At 56.2% G+C, this 18,188-nt stretch overlaps 1 protein-coding gene across 2 annotated transcripts; it reads right to left on the reverse strand.

Moving 5' to 3' along the window:
* Positions 1–270: 270 nt before the first annotated feature.
* On the reverse strand, positions 271–13,919 carry TM6SF2 (transmembrane 6 superfamily member 2). Of its 2 annotated transcripts, none has more exons than XM_030540501.1 (10): positions 13,744–13,919; positions 8,699–8,802; positions 7,872–7,969; positions 7,334–7,437; positions 6,449–6,531; positions 5,961–6,085; positions 4,325–4,426; positions 3,882–3,974; positions 3,323–3,442; positions 271–1,365 (listed from the first exon to the last, which is right to left on the reverse strand). In XM_030540501.1, the coding sequence occupies exons 1-10, from the start codon at positions 13,833–13,835 to the stop codon at positions 1,159–1,161; spliced, it is 1,128 nt and encodes a 375-aa protein (XP_030396361.1). In that variant the 5' UTR covers positions 13,836–13,919; the 3' UTR covers positions 271–1,158. The 2 variants fall into 2 exon arrangements, with proteins under 2 accessions (XP_030396361.1, XP_030396360.1); XM_030540500.1 differs by lacking the exon at positions 13,744–13,919 and adding an exon at positions 11,452–11,557.
* Between the last annotated feature and the right edge of the window lie 4,269 nt (positions 13,920–18,188).

Genomic DNA, 18,188 nt, shown 5'->3' on the forward strand with positions numbered 1-18,188 from the left:
GGGGGGCAGGCGCTCAGCCAGGCCCCGCCAGTGGCCACTGTGGAAAGCAGGGGGGCCCTATTCCGTAGCAAACCACGCACTGGAGCTCAGGGCCATTGAGAGGCCCTAACATCCCATTGGGGGCTGGAGACCATAGGGCTCGGGGGCGGGAGAACGGGGGACTTCTCTGTGAGCACCGTTCTCAGAACCACACAGCACAGTTCAGGAAATCGATCCACGTTCCGAAGCAGGGACTGTGAGCACCTGAAAAACTATCCAGCCACAGCAGGGTTAAAAAATCACAGCACAAACTGATTTTATTCTGTAAACCATCTGCTATGGAGGGTCTCTGGCACCCCTCTCCTTTACGCACTGCAGCATGGCTAGGGAACAAAGCCTCCTCCCCACTCACCCCCCGACATGTCTGCAGAACAAGAGGCCATTGTGAGCAGCAATCCTTAGGGAGACGCAGCTTGCAGGGTGCCGAGTGGGAGCTGGCTTTGGGCCGGGAGACAGGTCCCCCCAAGCCAGAACACCACCAGCCACTCCAGAGCCAACCCCCTAAACACCACCAGGGTCACAGCAGCCAGCACAGCCCCAAGGCACCTCTGCCTCCATTACCTTTCCCCTGGTGCCGGGGCAGTGCTGACCCCAAGGGACGTCCCTGCCGAAGGGCACGAGGGTGCCAACACCATTAAGGACTCCAAGGCAAAGGTCAACAGGGAGGCAGGGGGAAGCAACCACTCTGCACCCCAGGGCCTGGTGGCTGGTGCTGGGGAGGGGAGGGAGACACACACCCTCACTCCATAGCGCTCCCCTCTGGTGGGGTGAGGAGTGCTGCTGAGAGGCTGAAGTGCCAGTCAGGCCTTGAGAAGAGCCTCAGAGCTCCATGGGGCGGGAGCCCAGGGCCAAAGAGGAGGAACAAGACCCTACCATGCACAAAATCCCTGAACGCCTGCTGTGAAACTCCCCCAAGGCAGGGATCCTCTTTCCCCTCAGCAGCTTGTCCCCTGGAGCCGCATGGCCCGGCTGCTAACCCAGCAGGGACGGAGATTTCGCCATCCCGCTGCCTCCAGCCAGGCTGAGCAGATTGGGGCCCGTGGTGCGTGTGTGGTGGTGGCAGGTAGCAGCTCCGCCTTGCGATGTCCTGGCACTGGAGGCAGGAGCCAGGCTCTCTCCTCACTGATGCTTCTTGATCCCGTCCTGGCCGGTGGGAGCAGCCGGCTGGAAGAAGCCGGGGCTGTGGAGGCAGCGGTAGGCGAGGAGGTGCGGGCCTAGCGCGTAGAGGACGTTGGTGAGAAGGAAGACCCACCAGACCTCCTCTGGGGTGCGGTAGGGATAGGGGGTGTGGTGGTGCAAGGAGGAACCCACGTGGGAGAACTGGGCCTGAAATGCACAAGAAGGGCAGGGTGACGAGAGATGCTGCCCACGCCTCCTGCCCCGTGAGCCCCCCCACCAGCCCCTCCCTCTGCAGTGAGTGGGAAGCCCTGGCTGATGGGGCCCCAGCCCCACAGAGGGGAAGTGACTTGGCTAAGGAGCAGTCAGCGGGCGCCAGCGGACAGTGCTGGCTCCCAGCCTTGTGTGCAGGCCCCAGGTTCGAGAGGACGGCTGAAGGGAAAGCACCTTCGATTCTATCGCACCATGGAGAAATCGCCAGCAGAACTCAGGTCCGCAAGACTGCAAGGGCCAGATGCTCCCACCTCAGCCCCAGCAACCCGCCTAAACAGGGGCGGCTTCTCACGCTGCTCCACACCTGGCAGCTCCACTGCGAACAATGGGGGCAGGGGCAGATTCTCCACTTAGAGCCACAGGGGTTGCTGAGGGCTGATCTCCTTTCAAGGCCTGGCCCGTTCCCCTTCCCCGCAGCCCAAGTGTCACAAGAGGGTTAAACCCTGTTCTGCATAAATCCAGCAGGGCCAAGAGCTAGGGATTAAAGAGGGTAAGTGCCATCTTCACGCTCCAGGGCGTATAAGTGCATCAGCAGCTGAGGTCAGGAAGGAATTGCCTTGGGAAATAATGGTACACAGCCAGGCACACAATGGGGTTTGTCCCCTGACAAATCCAGCACTGGTCCCTGTGGGGCCAAGGGGTTTGGGCTAGCCGGCCCCGAGCCTACACTGGGGCAGCCGTGCCCATGCTGATAGCAGGGCTGCGTGCTCCCCCATACCCTAGTGATAGCTACACGGGGCGCTGGCTCCAGTCTATTTCTGTGAAACTAATCCACGTCCGCCATTAACATCCGTTGAGAGAGTAATTATCAGGCTCTGCTCGTTGCCATAGAAACTGCTCCACATGCAAACCCAGGGACAGGGGAATTGTGAGAGGTCAGAACACACTTGTCCATGCAGGGGCACTGGCCTCGTGACACGCTGGCCCTTTGATGCGCTGGCTCTGCGATGCAGTCGCCCTGCACTGCCCGTGGCTCCCACCTACAGAGACAGCTCGGCGCATTCTCTCGCTGAACCACGGAGCGTGGCTAGCTAAGCGGCTCAATGCAGTGGCAGCTGCTGCCTGCAGTTCAGAGCCCTGTGCCAGCCCAGGGGAGGTGTGTAAAGGCTGCTGGGACCGTGGCCTAAAACCTAGGCCTCCCGTGAGACACTGGCTCGAGGAAAGATCTGGCACTGAGAGCTGGGTCTGCAAATCCATCTCAGTGGCTTCTCGCCACATCTCCGAAGAGGGGCTGAGTGGAACTCCAGGGAGAGGGGGGAATGGTAACTTTCAGAGCAAACTCCTGCTGTGCTTTGAGCAGAGAGCAATTTCCAGGTGTAAACAGGGGCAGGCTGTGGTTCCAGATCATCGTGTCCCTGGGTCTATCCCCTCCCACATCCATAGGGAGACCCGCACACAAGAACAGCGCAGAACCCCAGGCAGGAGTCAAACGTCCCTGCAACTATGAACAAAATAAGAGGGATAAGCCTCATTTTAATCTCCTCCCCCCGACTCCAGAGCGGGAGCCAGTGTGGCTTCGCAGTGAGGAGAGCCTGGGTTCCCAGTCTCTGTGGGACCCCAGTGGCCAGGGGCTGAGCCCTCTCCTTGCCCCTCCCCTTGCTTTACATCGGACTGAGTTAAAGAAAAAAAAACCATCAGGACACCTGGGTTTTATTCCTAGCTCTGCTGCAGACTGGCTGGGTGGCCTTGGCCCAGTCACCCCCCCCCCCCACTGTCTCCCATCTCTCCCTAAACTGTGAGCACCTGGGGGCAGGGACTGTCTCTCACTCTCCGTCGATGAAGCTCCAGCAGAACGGGGCCCTGTTCTCATCCGCGGTCTCTACTGCAATACACCTAACAACAGGCCCAGGGTCTGCTGTGCCCCAGGGAAATCCCAGCCCCGGCCCCTCGTTACCTGTGCTATGGCTCCAGCAAACACCAGGGCCCAGTCAGGCAGCCACGTGCAGCCAGGCCGCAGGAGCCCATAAATACCAAGGCAGAAGAACGGGAGGACATAAAACATGTAGACCAGCATCTGGGAGCGAAGGGAGAGAGGTCAGCACGAGCCTGAGCAGGGCACTGCCAGGGCAAACTGTGAGCACAGGGCAGGGACTGGGAGAAATAAGGAAGCGAGTCCAAGAACAGAGGTGGGGCTGGACCAGAACCCTGGATGCAAAACTGCCCTGGGCCTGCAGGAGTGCCCAGCGGGATGCTCCAGATCTCTGGCCCCCAGAGTCTCCTACAAGCAACCACAATGTTCCCAGGCAGTTAAAATAAATGAATAAGCAGCACCCTCTCCTAAGGGATTTAGGTGCATGAGTCTATACACTCCAGCCTCCCCCTGAATCTCTCTGGGCCTGAATTCCCTGCCTGGACGATGGGGAGACCAATCCCGCCATTCTCCCACCCTTTGTCCGGCAGCCTCCAAGGACCTGCACCGAGAGCGGCACGACCACAGCAGGCTCTGCACTTACCTGCACTTTGGGGTAGGCAACGGGGTCGCGCAGGTATGGCTCGTACTGGTAAATGTAGTTGAAGCAGGAATCGGATGGACAGTCCAGGACCACCTGGAGACACAAGCAGAGTGCATGAGAAAGCCAGCTCTGATCCTCCCGCCCCTGACCCCTCACCCAGTGGCCCCCAGGAGATAGGGAAAGCATGGGACAGCCAGATCTGACAGCCCATAGCCACTCCTCATCCCCCCATCAACCCCATGCCCAGCTGCCCCTATGAGATAAGCAGAGTGCATGGGAGATCTGGCCTCTGCCCCTGCCCCTCCCACATGCCCCACTGACTCAGACTTTTAAGGCCAGAAGGGACCATCATGTTCATCTAGTCTGACCTCCTGCACATCGACGCCCCCCCCCCCCCCTCCGGCCCAACCCTCTGGCGGAGTCACCAACCGGCCAGCCCTTACCAGCCCTCTGAAGAATGTGAACGTCGCAGCCACCATCAGGAACAGGATCAAACCCAAGTCCAGGGGCCGCTGATACAGACTCCTCTGCTGCTCTGCCACAACCTGAAAATGAGCAGCCGCTGTGGGTGTCAGGGACTGGGACGCTGGCCCTTTACGTGGGAAACTTGAACAAGTCCTCAGAAACCTCAATCCCGAGCCAGCAGCCCCAGCGGCAGGCAGCATCTCCTCCCTTTGAAGGGTGGATCCATTCCCAGCCTCAGCACAATCCGCTTTCAAATGGGCAGCGAGCGGCGGGAACCTCCTGCCAGGGCTGCTCCGCTTACGATTCAAGAGAGGCCCAGCTCCGCGGCAAGGGGGGGGTGAGGATGGACGGGGCTACGTTCATCCCCCACTCAGATGCAAACACCATTTTTAAATTAAAGTCCCTTAAAAGAATAAAAGGGGGGAGGTTTCCCCACACCGAGCCCAGTGGGTTAAGGACAAAGGGATCTGTGCCGTCCCTAGGCAGGGCAATCAGACGTGCCCAGGGCCCTTCTCCTGTTCATGCTGCAATGGACTCACACCTACAACTCCTGCCGTGTTTCTCAACGACCGGTCTGTGGACCGGCGCCAGTCCCTGAGGTCTCCCGGACACAGTTTAGGATGGCAGCAAGCCAGTCCCTGGTATCAAAACAGTTGAGAAACGCTGGGCTAGAGGACAGGACCGGAATGGGAGGCAGGAGACCTGGGTTCAGTTCAGTGATCCGGGCCCGTCTTGTCTACTCAACTTGGAGCAGGGCCTGTCTCTCATCATGTCTGTGCAGTGCCTGGCACAACAGGCTCTGGAAAACGCCCCCAGGCCTAATGGTGCCAAAGCAGCATCTCTGCTCAGCGAGCGGACAAGCCTGAGCAGGTGAGACATACACCAACCAGCAGGGGGCAGCAGCGCACAGACACAGTCACAGGTGGAGAGTTTGCACTAGGAGGTGACCAGATGGACCTACAGTATTTTCCACTCCAGGCATCGGATGAAGTGGGTTTTAGCCCACGAAAGCTTATGCCCAAATAAATGTGTTCATCTCTAAGGTGCCACAAGGACTCCTGTTCATTTTACTCTAGGCACAATCTCGATATTTGGGGCTTTTTCTTATATACCTATTACTCCCCACCCTAGTTTGTACCCGGCACCAAAAACAACTGCATTTTGCCATCCTGCCAGCCTGGCAAAAGGGTGCCAGCTGTGCATGTGCTGAGGGATGGGTAAGGGATATGGGGCAATTCCTGCTGGGTTTGCTCACCAACCCCCAGCCTCCAAAAGGGTTTTTTTCCCAAACAACGGTGTAAAATACAGAGCTGGAATATGGGAAAAAACCATCAGTGGCTTGAACCCTAGCCAAGCCCTTAGCTCAGATGGAGGCCAGTGGTGGAGAGGGGGTACTCGGCTCTGGGAACAGCACCCCAATGCTCTGTAATGATCCCAAGGGGCCGGGAGCTCTGTGTCCCGGCCCCAATGGAAGACGTCGCCTGCAGACTCTCTAGCCACAGGCAGGGCGGTTGGCTCTGCACAGGCCCAGGGCACCCCCTGACCAGACACCAACATCTGCCTCTCGCAGGTCACCTACCCCAGCTGGGGATCCTCAGCCTCCGACCCGCCTACCTTCTCAGCAGTGCAGCAGGGAAGGGATTTTGGCTGGCTGAAGAGTCTCATTCCAGCCCAGATTGGGATCAGGATGTAGGGCACATTGAGCAGGAAGGAGGGGCGGATCTCGGAGCTGTACTTCCCTAAGAGAGAAGAGTCCCCATATGTGCATGCAGCAAGACCAGCCTTAGAGACCGGTGCCTTTGGTTAACCCCATGCAGAGCGCATAGCAACGCCCCACTCCTCCCACATCCCCCCTGTAACATTCCACCCTGACAGGATGGGAGAAGGGGGTTCCTGCCCCACACACACCCCGGCTTCACTCCCACCAAGGGGGCCCGTCAGGGCCAGTTTTAGTGATGCACACAGGACTTGAATCCGCGGCTCTGGGTGTGTCCCTGCAGAGGCAGAGCAGAGCACGGGCAACGTGGGAAGGGCACAGACCGACCCCCATGAGACCAGAGCTCAGAGCAGAGGGTAGCTCCCCATGGCTTGTCACCCCTTACCTAACATGTTCCCAGGCAGGAAGACAACAATGCTCATCATCAGGGAGCCCAGCCAGTAGAGACCCAGGGTCCTGTAGTTCTTCCTGGGGAGACAGTGGAAATTCAACACCCTCTTGGAGCTCAGATCAGCCTTTCCCACCTTACCCCATCACTCAACCCCTGCTGCATTCATAGGTTTCTTCCCCTCGCCTGCTCTCCTGGGTTAGTGGCAAGGTGGGGTCAGCCCTGCCACGTCACACCATGTGGGTTCAGATGGGCACTCCGCCACCCCAGAGCAGCCTCCCCTCCAACAGCCGCTCCTCCCTAGCAGCATACCAGCACCGGAAGGAGATTGCTACCCTGCCTGGCTTCCCACCACCCAGAGTGCCCTGGCTCCAGCCCCTCACCAGCCCAGGAATTCTTCCTCACATTGGCTCCAGCCGCTGCCCATTGCTCACAGGCTGCTACCAGCTGGGCAGGGCACATCCATGCCCAAAGACTCACTCACTCACCCTGGGAGGACCTGGGCTGCTGCCCTGTACTGACTCCGCGGAGCTCCCCACTGTTCCTGCCCTAGCATCAGATGCCAAGAGGGCTGGAGTTCAGGTTGGTTACTCAGCCCGGGTCTCCGTGCCCATGGCCAGGAGGTCCCCCAAGAACAGGCCCACGCAGGAGATCCCTGTGGCTTCCAGTCCTGGCTGGGACCTTGTGCAAAATACTACTGGATGGCTGACTATGGTTTCCCTAGCACCTCCACTTGGCCCCCTCCCCAGACTGTTCCAGCAAAAAGCAACCCCCACTCCCCTCCATCCACCGCTTGGAATCAGTCATGCAATGCCCTGCAGGTGAGAAGCCCAGTGATTGAACAGGAAATCCCAGTCGGCTGCAGCCCCGGTCCCCTCTGACCTTTGTGTGATGGCCATGATCATGGCAAGGTAGAGCACGTAGTGCACGATGCCGTCCCAGTAACAGATCATGATGCCGTAAGCTGTGCGTAGGTACGGCTCGCCCTGCCCACCAGAGAGGCATCAAGTCACTTCCCCAGCTGGGCATGACGACGCAGGCTCCTGAGATGGACCCGCTCAGCCCAAAGCCCACATGTGCTGGCCCCCATCTGGTTGCTCTACCCAGGGGCCAGTGTGCCTCCCCGCTCCCTGCCGGGCATGGGGAACTGCGGGTGGCTTAGGAGATGGAGCTGTGCCACACACAGCTCATTTGAAGGAACAAGGGCTCAGCTCTCCAGCGCGGTTGCTTAGACCTGTGCCAATGAAAATCCCCTTTGCACCGGGGGAAGTGCCTGCCCGCAGGGCATCAGGCCCATGGTGTTTGTAAGGGAGCAGGGATGGGACGCCATGGGCTCTGGCCAGGACAACGTGATGTTCTAGCCTCGCAGGCGGGCATCCCACTGGGAACCCTGAGCAGGTGACGGCAGCCAGGGCAGTACCTCCTTCAGGTAGAACTCCATGAAGCCGCTGATGTAGCCATCCTCCTCCAGTGAGATGATCAGGTCGATGACGGAGGTGAAGGAGAACACTGTGAACACTGCAGACGGGGAGAGAGGGAGGCAGGCTCACCTCTGTAGGGGGCCCCGGGGCTGCCCTGGGCCCCCCAAACACAGGCCTCTCCCCAGCTCAGAGGGGACCTGCAATTGCAGTGACAGGTCCCAGCCTCGCCTGTCAGCTGGGGAATTCTTCGCTCCCCAGAGCATAAGGGGCACAAGCCAGGTGGGGCAGGCACAAGGTCTCTGGCTGAGTCCATCCTGCTTGTGGGCTCAGCCCTGGAACTGCCCTCGACGCCCTTCGGTGGGAGACTGGCTCATTCGTTGCTGCTTTGGCAATGGAGACCCCGTCCAACCTCTCTCCCCTGCTGCAGTGCCCCCACAGCCTCTCGCCGCTCCCTGCGCAGGCTGGGGCCAGTGTGTGCCAGCTGATGTGAGGTTTTTGCCAGGCGGGCACCTTTCGCCTGGGCCCTCCCCGCACACAGGCTGCCTGACAGCCGTCACATGGGAACAGCTTCTGGACACTGGCAGCCAGGGCAAGATCTGGGCCTGGCTTGGGTTCTCCAATGCCACTGAGCATCCTCTGCATCATCCAGATCCAGTGGCACCTGCCCTGATGCAGCTTCAATTTCCCTGAACCTCGCCCACCCACCTGCCGCCTACAGAGACACAAGGCTCTTCCAACCACATTGGCTTGCTGCCTCTCTTGCCCAGGTAGGTGAAACAGGAGATAGGAGGGGGTCACTAAGCAGGGCCCCCCTGCCGAGACTCACCGTAGAAGAGGGGATCCTGGGATTGGCTCCATTCGCCCAGGAGATATGCCATGCAGAACAGAATCAGCAACACCAGCACCCCCATCATCGCGATAGCCACTGGGCTGCAATACATCCCAGCAAGGGACAGGTCAGACTCTTGCAGCGTGATGCAAGGGGTTGCTGAGGGCTGGGCAACCCCCCTGCCCAGCCTCTGGCCTGATTAACTGCCCCATCCCCCCTTACCACCGCGCTCAGGGCACGGAGTCCATCCACAGAGGAGACTGAAGACCGTGGATGGAGTCAGTGGGAGATTTGCCATTGAGTTCAGTGGGGCCAGGCTTTCCTCCCCCGTGCCTCAGTTTCCCAATGATCCTGTTGGCCAAGTGGGAAAGAGGCCACAGTCTGGCTTCTGATCTCACCTACTCCTGCTGAATTCCGAGGGATTACTCTAGATTTGTACCCATGACAGTCGGCAGAATCTGAGCCCTGCACCCCTGTGGCTTAGCAGATGGCACTTTGGGGGGGCTCGTCCAGGCACAGGCACAAGATCTGGTGAGCAATTTTGGGCACCCAACTTGAGACACCTGAAAGGGGCCTGCGTTCCAGAGGCTCGGTGCCCAGCACAGTCTGACCAGCTGGCCCCTTTAACATGCTGGGATCAGTCTGATTTGACAATCTTAGCCCCCCAGTGCCCCCGTTCCCCCATCACAGCTCATTTACAGTAGGCCTGGCGGGTCAGCTGATGTAAATCAGGGCAGCCCCACTGACTTCAGTGCAGCAATGCTACTTTACACCAGCTGAGGATTTGATCCCAAACAGCTAGAACATCAGCAGGGATATTTTAACCTTAGCCTGGATTTGAATCTTCAGTATTTTAAACCAGAGGCAGGAATTGTCAGCGCCAGGAACAAGCCACCATCCTGGGTTCACACCCCCTTCCCCTTTCATTATACAGCACATTGCCAGAGAAAGAAACACCAGCACCCGGCAGACCCAGTTCAAACAGCAGACTGACTCCCCAGGCTCTCAGCACCACAAGCCCTGCGATCTGCATGCTGCTTCCCGCACGCTAGCAGGTTTCACCCGCCTCGCCCAGGCAAGGGCACCTAGGGAGCTCATTAATGCCCTGGCACTTTGTGTCTAGCAGCCCCCCGGTTGCCGAGCTGACATTGGGGGCAATAGGTCACAGGTGAAGAGTTGCCGCATTCGAAGGGTTTCAGTGAACGGCTGGGGAAGTGTAGGAACAGCAGCACCAGCAGGGACAGCTCAGCAGACGCGTGCTCGGGCTGCCGTGAGGCCCTCTGTGACGAACTGGGAATGTTCTTAATGTTTTCTCTGAATACTGTGTTGGTGCCTGGGCCCCTCCTCTGCAAAGGTGCCAGCTGAAGGTGTTGGAGACAAAGGGATCAGGTGACCTCCTGGTCCGGGAAAGGGACTGAGCAGAGAGGAGGGGCTGGGGGGAGTTGTTAGTCTGGAGCTGGCTGGGGAAGAGGAGTGAAGTGCAGACGTGGGGGTCTGGCTCACTACCCCCCAGAATGGACCTGGCCGAGGGGTCCGGTTCGCTGTACCTACAAGCTCTGTTTTAGACCTTGTTCCTGCCATCGAATAAACCTCTGTTTTACTAGCTGGCTGAGAGTCACGTCTGACTGCAAAGTGGGGGTGCAGGACCCTGTGGCTTCCCCAGGACCCCGCCTGGGCAAACTCGCTGTGGGAAGCGCCCGGAGGGGCAGAGGATGCTGAATGCTCCAAGGAGAGACCCAGGAGGTGAAGACGTGGGAACTTCTTGCCCTGGAGACAGTCTGCTCCAAGGGAGAGGAGGCTCCCCAGAGTCCTGCCTGGCTTTGTGGGGAGCAGTTCCAGAGCATCGCCCGGGGACTCCGTGACACCCTCTAAGGACAGACACCATGTCAGGATTCCAGCAAAGCCCTGGGCTCCCCCAAATCAGCTCAGGCTGGAAGGAGGCCTCCCAGCTTTCCGGGAGCAGGAGGGATGGGGACAGCAATCGGCAATCCCATGGCAACGCGTTTTAGACCCCGAGTCCTAACCAAGCTGCCTCCTCCCCAGAGCTCTGCGTTGCATTACAAACCAGGCAGCATGGGCACCTGCGGAGCAGAGAGGGGATGGTCTCACCCCATAACACACAAAGGCACCGAAGCAGGGAAAAGGCTTTGCTGGATGAATGGGACTAGTAAGGCAAATGCAGAAGGGCTCATTCCCTGGCTACTGCCCTTGGCCCGGGGTCTAAGGGCACCTGGAAGAGAACAGCTCCCCCTAGGGAGATTCGACCCTTCCCTGAGGCTGCTCTAACTCACATCAGGAGCCAGGCAGAGCCCCAGGAGGTGGGGACTCCAGGGGTGTCTTAGAGCCCTCCTCTGCACCAACCCATCCCCAAGAGCAGGAACCAAGGTGAGGCCTCAGCTCTTGGGGCTCCAGTGGCGCCTGGAGTCCCGTAAAGTACAACTGTCTGGCTAGGATCCCTTGGGCAAACCCACTGGGCGATAGCTCCCAGCTGGGACCCTGTGTAGCTGCCTCCTTGGCTAGAGGGAGGGGACTCTAGCAGAGCAAAGGATCCTCCTGCTGCCTGGGGTTTTGCTTTTGGAAGGTGGGGGCAGGAGGGGTTTTGCCAACAGCAGCCACTGGATGCAGCAGGGTTCAAAGTACAACCAGCCTATGCGCCGAGCCCTCAGGCTACGCAGAGCACACAGCAGCATCCAGGCAGCAGGGCAGCTCCCACCAGACCACAGCCAGGCGCACTGCGTTCAAACACTCACAGGAAGGGCCTGATCCAGCATCCCCTGCAGTCAGAGGGAGTCCTGCCTATCTGCTGACTTTCTGGAGTTGGGCGGGATCTTGGGTGGGGAAATACCCCCGACATACAGGGTGCTAGGAACAAGCAGAGGTTTACAGTGCTGCAACTCCCATCAACCCGTCCAGCTTTGCTCTTCTCGGAGCCAGGTGAACCCTTTGCTCCCGTGGGAGCAGGACAGAGCTCTGCTCGGTGACAAGGGGCTTTGCGATGAATACGAGGCGATTCCATCACTCAGGAGAGGAAAACAGGAGTAGAGAGGGAACCATAGGTACATGTCGATTATTTATACTATGGTAGCACCTAGAAGCCCTAGCCAAGATCAGGGCACTGCAGAGACACATGAGGGATGGTTCCTTCCCCAAGGAGCCTACAATCTATGTAGACAGGGCAAAGGGTGGCAGGGGAGACTGAGGCACAAAGAAGGGAAATGACTTGCCCAAGGTCTGACATAACTGAGCATGGAGGGAAATGACAGGCACTGTCTCCTACTGAAATTCAGACCCTGCATCACAGCAGGAGCTGCTTTGAGAAGTCTCCTGCACAAATACAAAGATAGGGGCCCGTCTTCCAACCATCCAGGCCACTGTTACAATGGGCAAAATGCCAAGGCAGGCACCACACCCTGGGTTTATTCTGAAATGTCATTTCAGTAGAAATCATTAAGATTCCCATCTCCCTCCTCAGGCCCGGCGCTGCCGTCACATCTGAATATGGATGGCCATTAGCTGCTGCGCTATTATCAGAGACCATGCAAACCAATTAGAAAGTGAATCTATAATGAGGGGATAGATACTGCAAATTTGTGCTAGGACAGAGGGTAAGTTGCAGGCAAATCCATCCTGAGCTCTCTTCTCCTCTCCCAAGAAGCAATTTCATTAGTTGTAAGAGCTACAGGACCAGCCCAGCTACTACTTTTGCTTTGTGAGCTATAAAGCTGAAAATATTAAGGCATTTTCCACTAAAGCCTTTAACCCTGAGGCAAAAAAAGGGAAAGCCACTGCGAATTCTGGCCTTCAACAGGGGACGTTAACAGCTTCCACTCCAAAAGTATCACCCATCAGCCAGGGAGCTCATCTGCCGCCCACGGACTCCGCGATGGTAGAGGACAGCCTGAGTTAAGCAAGGCTGAGGGTCCCCCGGCCCCAGCGCATACAGACGAGTGGCGTTCAGGCTAAAAACCCGGGGTGTAGACTAGTCTCTGGTTATCAGGGGCGGCTCCAGGCACCAGCGCTCCAAACGCATGCCTGGGGTGGCAAGCCATGGGGGGCACTCTGTCAGTCGCTGCTAGGGTGGCAGGCAGGGTGCCTTCGGCGGCAAGCCTGCGGAGGGTCTGCTGGTCCCGCAGCTTCAGTGGACCTCCTGCAAGTCCTGTGGCTTCATTGGACCCTCCGTGCTTGGGGTGGCAAAATGTCTATAGCCGCCCCTGCTGGGTATATTTAAAGTAGTCATGCTCCAGTATTGCAAGAGGCAGAGAACAGTCTGTGCCTGGCCTTAAAAGGTAACCCCCAAAATACCAGTGATGGGGAAGATGTGAGCAAGGGTTGTCTAAAGTGGCTACCCTGCCACTGTCATTATGGACAGGAGTTACAATAACACCCACAGGGCCCCCAAGGGATCAGAGCACCATTGTGCCAGGCGCTGCACAGACAGACTAGGCCCCAGAGCTCACAATCCCACTAGATAAACACATGCTGTTTCCCCATTTCTGTTCCCGAACAGAGATCCTTCCTTCCTTCCTCCCTCCCTTGGCTGCCTTGTCTTCATCAGGGCAGGGGCTGGCTCTATGCAGCACCCAGCACGGCGGGGCCCTGTGCAGGCTGAGGCAGGACTGGAATAAAGGCAGATTGGCACAGGCTTTGTTTTGGGCTTTACACCGCAGGGCGATCACAGCTGGGTAGAGTCGAAGGCCAGAAGGGACCCTCGGGATCACCTGGTCTGACCTGGATAACACAACGCCGGAGAACTGCCCCCAAATGTCTGGGGGGAAAGACTAGAAACAGGTCCTACAGCTGGGCACCCAGCCCTAGGGGCACACGCCAGGCGCCAGGAAAGGGGTTGTTAAGGGGAAGAAACAGGGACACTCTCCTGCTCCCAGCGCCGGGCTGTTGCAAAGACTTCCCCCGCGATTGCACCAGGCAGCGGACTCGGGGGGGCGATCCTGCAAGCCCGGGAGGCGCAGCCCCAAAGCCTGCGCACAGCGCGCAGCGAGCGCCCCAGGCAGCGCAGCGCAGCGCAGCGCAGGCCGGGTACTTACTGCGCCAAGGCAGCGCCGCAGTTCAGCGCGTAGGACACAGGGAAGGCGGCGAGGGACAGGCCGACGGCTCCCGGGACCGCAGGCAGCTGCATCGCGAAGGGGCCCCGCGGCTATTCCGCTCCCCGCTAGGGCCAGAGGGAAGCGGACAAATGTGCCCCGCTTGCGCCCGGACAGGTCAGTTGCCCCGACTCCAACCCAGCGCGCAGCGCACGATCCCCGGCCTCCATGCAAAGCTCGCAGACTCGTCCCCCAGGGCGACCTTTCGTGCCCAGCCTAAGTCAACACAGCGCGCTCCCGGGTGGAGCTGCTGGCCCAGAGGCGGAGCCGGAGCCTTTGCCCCGCCTGCCGCTTTGGTGCAGCTCCGACCCTGTGCAGTCTCGGCCAAGGAAGTTTTCAGAAACAGTAAAAGATCAAGACGGAGGCTTCGTCCTCCCCGCGGTTAGAACCAGGCCTGGGACTGCTGGCTCCGATCCCCCCTCTGCACTGGCTCCTTAGACAAGCCTGTGTCCCCCACCCCGGGTCTGGCCTGCTAGAACATTCACCCTGGGCTGCCTGGAGGCTCAGTCAACCTCTGCCAAGTGCTCCAGCAGCACTGGGAAGACAAGGGCTGTCCGAGCAGGAAAGAACTTGGAAACCTGCCGGCCTCCTTAGCCAGCTCCTGCGACCACCACCCCCTTAGCAGGCAAAACACAACCCCCGGCAGGCACCTGCCACCGCCTGGCTCCAACTCAGCAGGTGCCCACCAACCTCCTGCACTCAGAGCCAGCTGGGCTATTTGTGTTTCAGTTGCAGAAAGTTCACCTCTGCCCTGCCCTCGCATCCTGCTGGTACTGGCACCTTCTCCAGTGGCAGTTAGAGAAGCAGAGAGCAGCTGGTGGAAGCTGCAACACTGGTGCCTTCAATAACACTCTTTATCTTCCAAGATGGCAGCAGCATCGCTCCACGCTGTCGGAACAATTGACAAGGAGAAAGGGCTTCACAGCAAAGTGGTCCTAAGCACCATCATCATCTCGCCAAACAGAACCACTCCTACATCTTGGGAGGTGGTGTCTTTTCAGCTGAGCTCATTTCCAAGCTGATCAGCTACAGCTTGGAATGAGAGACTGGGTACAGAACGCTGGGCGCCAGTATCTGTGCCCTGGAACCCCTCATTTTCCTGTTATTCCCAAGACATTCCATCAGGGCTAAGTTGCTCAGATACAATTGCACAAATGTGCCCGCTACAGGAGCTTGCAATGTAGACTGTTGAGCTTCCTGATTTTGCTTACATAAGATTGTCCTTACCAAAGAAATTTCCTTACTTAAGTCCCTGGAACTTATTGCCAAAGGATGGCTTTGAGAGAAAGAACTTAGCAAAATTCAAAGAGGGATTGGACATTTATCTGGTAATGAGAATAACTAGAGTTAATGACAGTTAATGCTAATGGAAAGAGTTTTGGAAGGGCAATGAAACCTCATTTATTAGGAGTGAAGCCAATTTCTATTAGGACTCAGGATGGGAGGAATTATTGCAGGAAATTACCCCACCTCTGCCTACGATGGGGCTTCTTGCACCATCCTCTGAAGATGGTGGATACTGGACTAGATGGACCATGAGTCTGATCCAGGCTGGCAGGTCTACTTCCCTCGTTCACAGTCATGAGGATCAAGTATCAGAGGGTAGCCGTGTTAGTCTGGATCTGTAAAAGCAGCAAAGAATCCTGTGGCACCTTATAGACTAACAGACGTTTTGGAGCATGAGCTTTCGTGGGTGAATACCCACTTCCTCAGATGCATGTCCCGGAGTCCCTACTTCTGTCCCTGGGAAGCTCTTTCCACAGTCTAAACCAATCTAGAAAGGTTTTCCTCCAATATGCAGCGTTTCTTCATTTAATCTCATTAATTTTAGGGTTTACATGTCTCACAACTTATCACTGCAGTATCAGACATGCATCTGAGGAAGTGGGTATTCACCCACGAAAGCTCATGCTCCAAAACGTCTGTTAGTCTATAAGGTGCCACAGGATTCTTTGCTGCTTTTACAGTCATGAGGATGAACATCTGACAATCCCTCTCTCTCTGGCCCCAATTTATTCCTACTCTGACTTCACTGGGTTTATGTCACAGATGCCTCTAGATTCTTAAAAGGATGCATTTGGGTTCCTGGCTGCTCCCTAAATGCTCTCTCCTATGGAAGTGACAGCCTAGAATATTGCATCTCTTCACCCATGACATCTTACTGCTGACCCCGATAGTCTGATTACACTCCATTACTCTGTAACTGCTCTGTAAGTACTTTACTGACAGCATAAGCTGCAACCCAAGCTTCTCGCTGACTGTGAATGAGATAAAGCAGCTTTGGTTCAAGAACATAACCCCCTCCCACCCAAAATAAAAGTCAGAAAAAGCCTGAAGGTCAACGTCCTCCATCAGGGAGACAAAAACACCTATTTCAGTAGGTAATCAAATCACTTTGCCATGGCAGTGTAGGATTGCTGCTTACTGCACATCGAGTATCCAGGGCCGGAGTCCCTACTTCTGTCCCTGGGAAGCTCTTTCCACAGTCTAAACCAATCTAGAAAGTTTTTCCTCCAATATGCAGCGTTTCTTCATTTAATCTCATTAATTTTAGGGTTTACATGTCTCACAACTTATCACTGCAGTATCTGAGCTCCTCACAAACATTAACGAATGCACCCTCATAGCAAGTAACAGCTCCATTGTACCGATGGGGAAATGGGGCTTAGCTTCTTGTTTAAGGTCACCCAGGGAGCTTGTGGCAGATGCCGAACGGAACCCAGATGTCCTGAGTCCCAAGCCAATGCCTTAACTGTAAGATCATCCTTCCTCCTTGTTTATTAGCCCCACTAAATAGACTGTTTAAGTTTATAAACAAAGGGGTCGCGCTTGTCTCCTTGAGATTCACATGTAAATGCTGTACTCCACAAGGTGTTTTGAAAAGCTTGATGACTGAAGCATTTTCTTTTCCTTCATCCTGGAAATCTGAAGCGTTCAAACAGCTCCAGAGAAAAAACATCTTCAGATTTTGAGAGAGAATAAAAAGCCCATGAAAGCCACCACTTTTTAAGTGCCTTTGGGAGAATTGCAATCAGCAGTGGTAGAGCAGCTATTTCAAGGTCTCTGTTGAGACAGGCTCTTTCCAGCATGATTGTGAGACTGAGTCAATGCCAGTTGTTGGGGGAGGGACCTGATTGAATGGTAGCAGTTAGTGTGTGCCAGAAACATTCCAAGAATCGAAGTGCTGTTTGTCAGACATTCATAAAAACAAAACTACTGGCGTATGACCTTTCACCTTGCTTCCAAAAGCTTTCCACCTAAGCCGTTGTGTCATTCCTTTGCTCCATCACGATTAAGAGTCCCTGGATGAATGAGTGGCGGTGCACTTTGCCCTGCACTGTTTCAGTGCTTCGTTATGCAGCAGCAGAAGTGGAATTTACTTTGCATATGCCCCGAGATGACAATTCATCTTATTAAGCAACAATTCAAAGTACAGGCAGTTGTACACGCACTGATTAATAGCAGTGGGCGTGACATGACCATGTCTGTGCACAGAAGGAATGCAGCTCTGCCCCACCTCACACATTTGTGGGGGTTTAGTGCTTGTGAAAGGTACTAGATTATCAGCCATAGAGGCCAAAGTCCCATTTGCTCCCACACAAGCACAGAAATGTAAGCATCCCCCTAGCACTACACTACCAATGCACTCTGGGTTACGGCACAGGGATCCCACCTGGGACTGAGAGGGGAGTTTGATCTCCCTGGGCCATCCAGCGGTTAAAGGAGGGGTAGGCAACCTATGGCATGGGTGCCGAAGGCGGCACGCGAGCTGATTTTCAGTGGCACTCACAATGCCTGGGTCCTGGCCACTGGTCCGGGGGGGGAGGGGGGCTCTGCATTTTAATTTAGTTTTAAATGAAGCTTCCTAAACATTTTTAAACCCTTATTTACTTTACATACAGCAATAGTTTAGTTATATATTATAGACTTATAGAGAGACCTTCTAAAAACATTAAAATGTATTACTGGCATGCCGAACCTTAAATTAGAGTGAATAAATGAAGACTCAGCACATCACTTCCAAAAGGTTGCCGACCCCTGGGTTAAAGCGTGTAACTTTACTTTCTGACTGTAAACGCCTCAGGGACGGGACGGTCACCGTCCAGCACCCACTGGCACGGGGCACGCGTCCTGCCTGTGACCACTGGCAGCTCTCACAAGTACTGGACAATAAAGTAAAATAAAAAATGAGGACAGGCACGTACCGTGGGTTCCAAATTTAAGCCCACTTTAGAATTACTATTACAAGTAAGGAATCTTTCCTGTATTCTAATTATCCATTTGAACAGCAAAGTACCAATACAGCTACCCCTTGCTAAAAGTGTGGTTTCACATGTCTCTGTCCTCATGCCATTGACTACAGCTATGGTCAGCAGGGAGATCTCCTC

Source organism: Gopherus evgoodei, chromosome 22 (genome assembly GCF_007399415.2).
Source record: "Gopherus evgoodei ecotype Sinaloan lineage chromosome 22, rGopEvg1_v1.p, whole genome shotgun sequence".
Lineage (NCBI taxonomy): Eukaryota > Metazoa > Chordata > Testudines > Testudinidae > Gopherus > Gopherus evgoodei.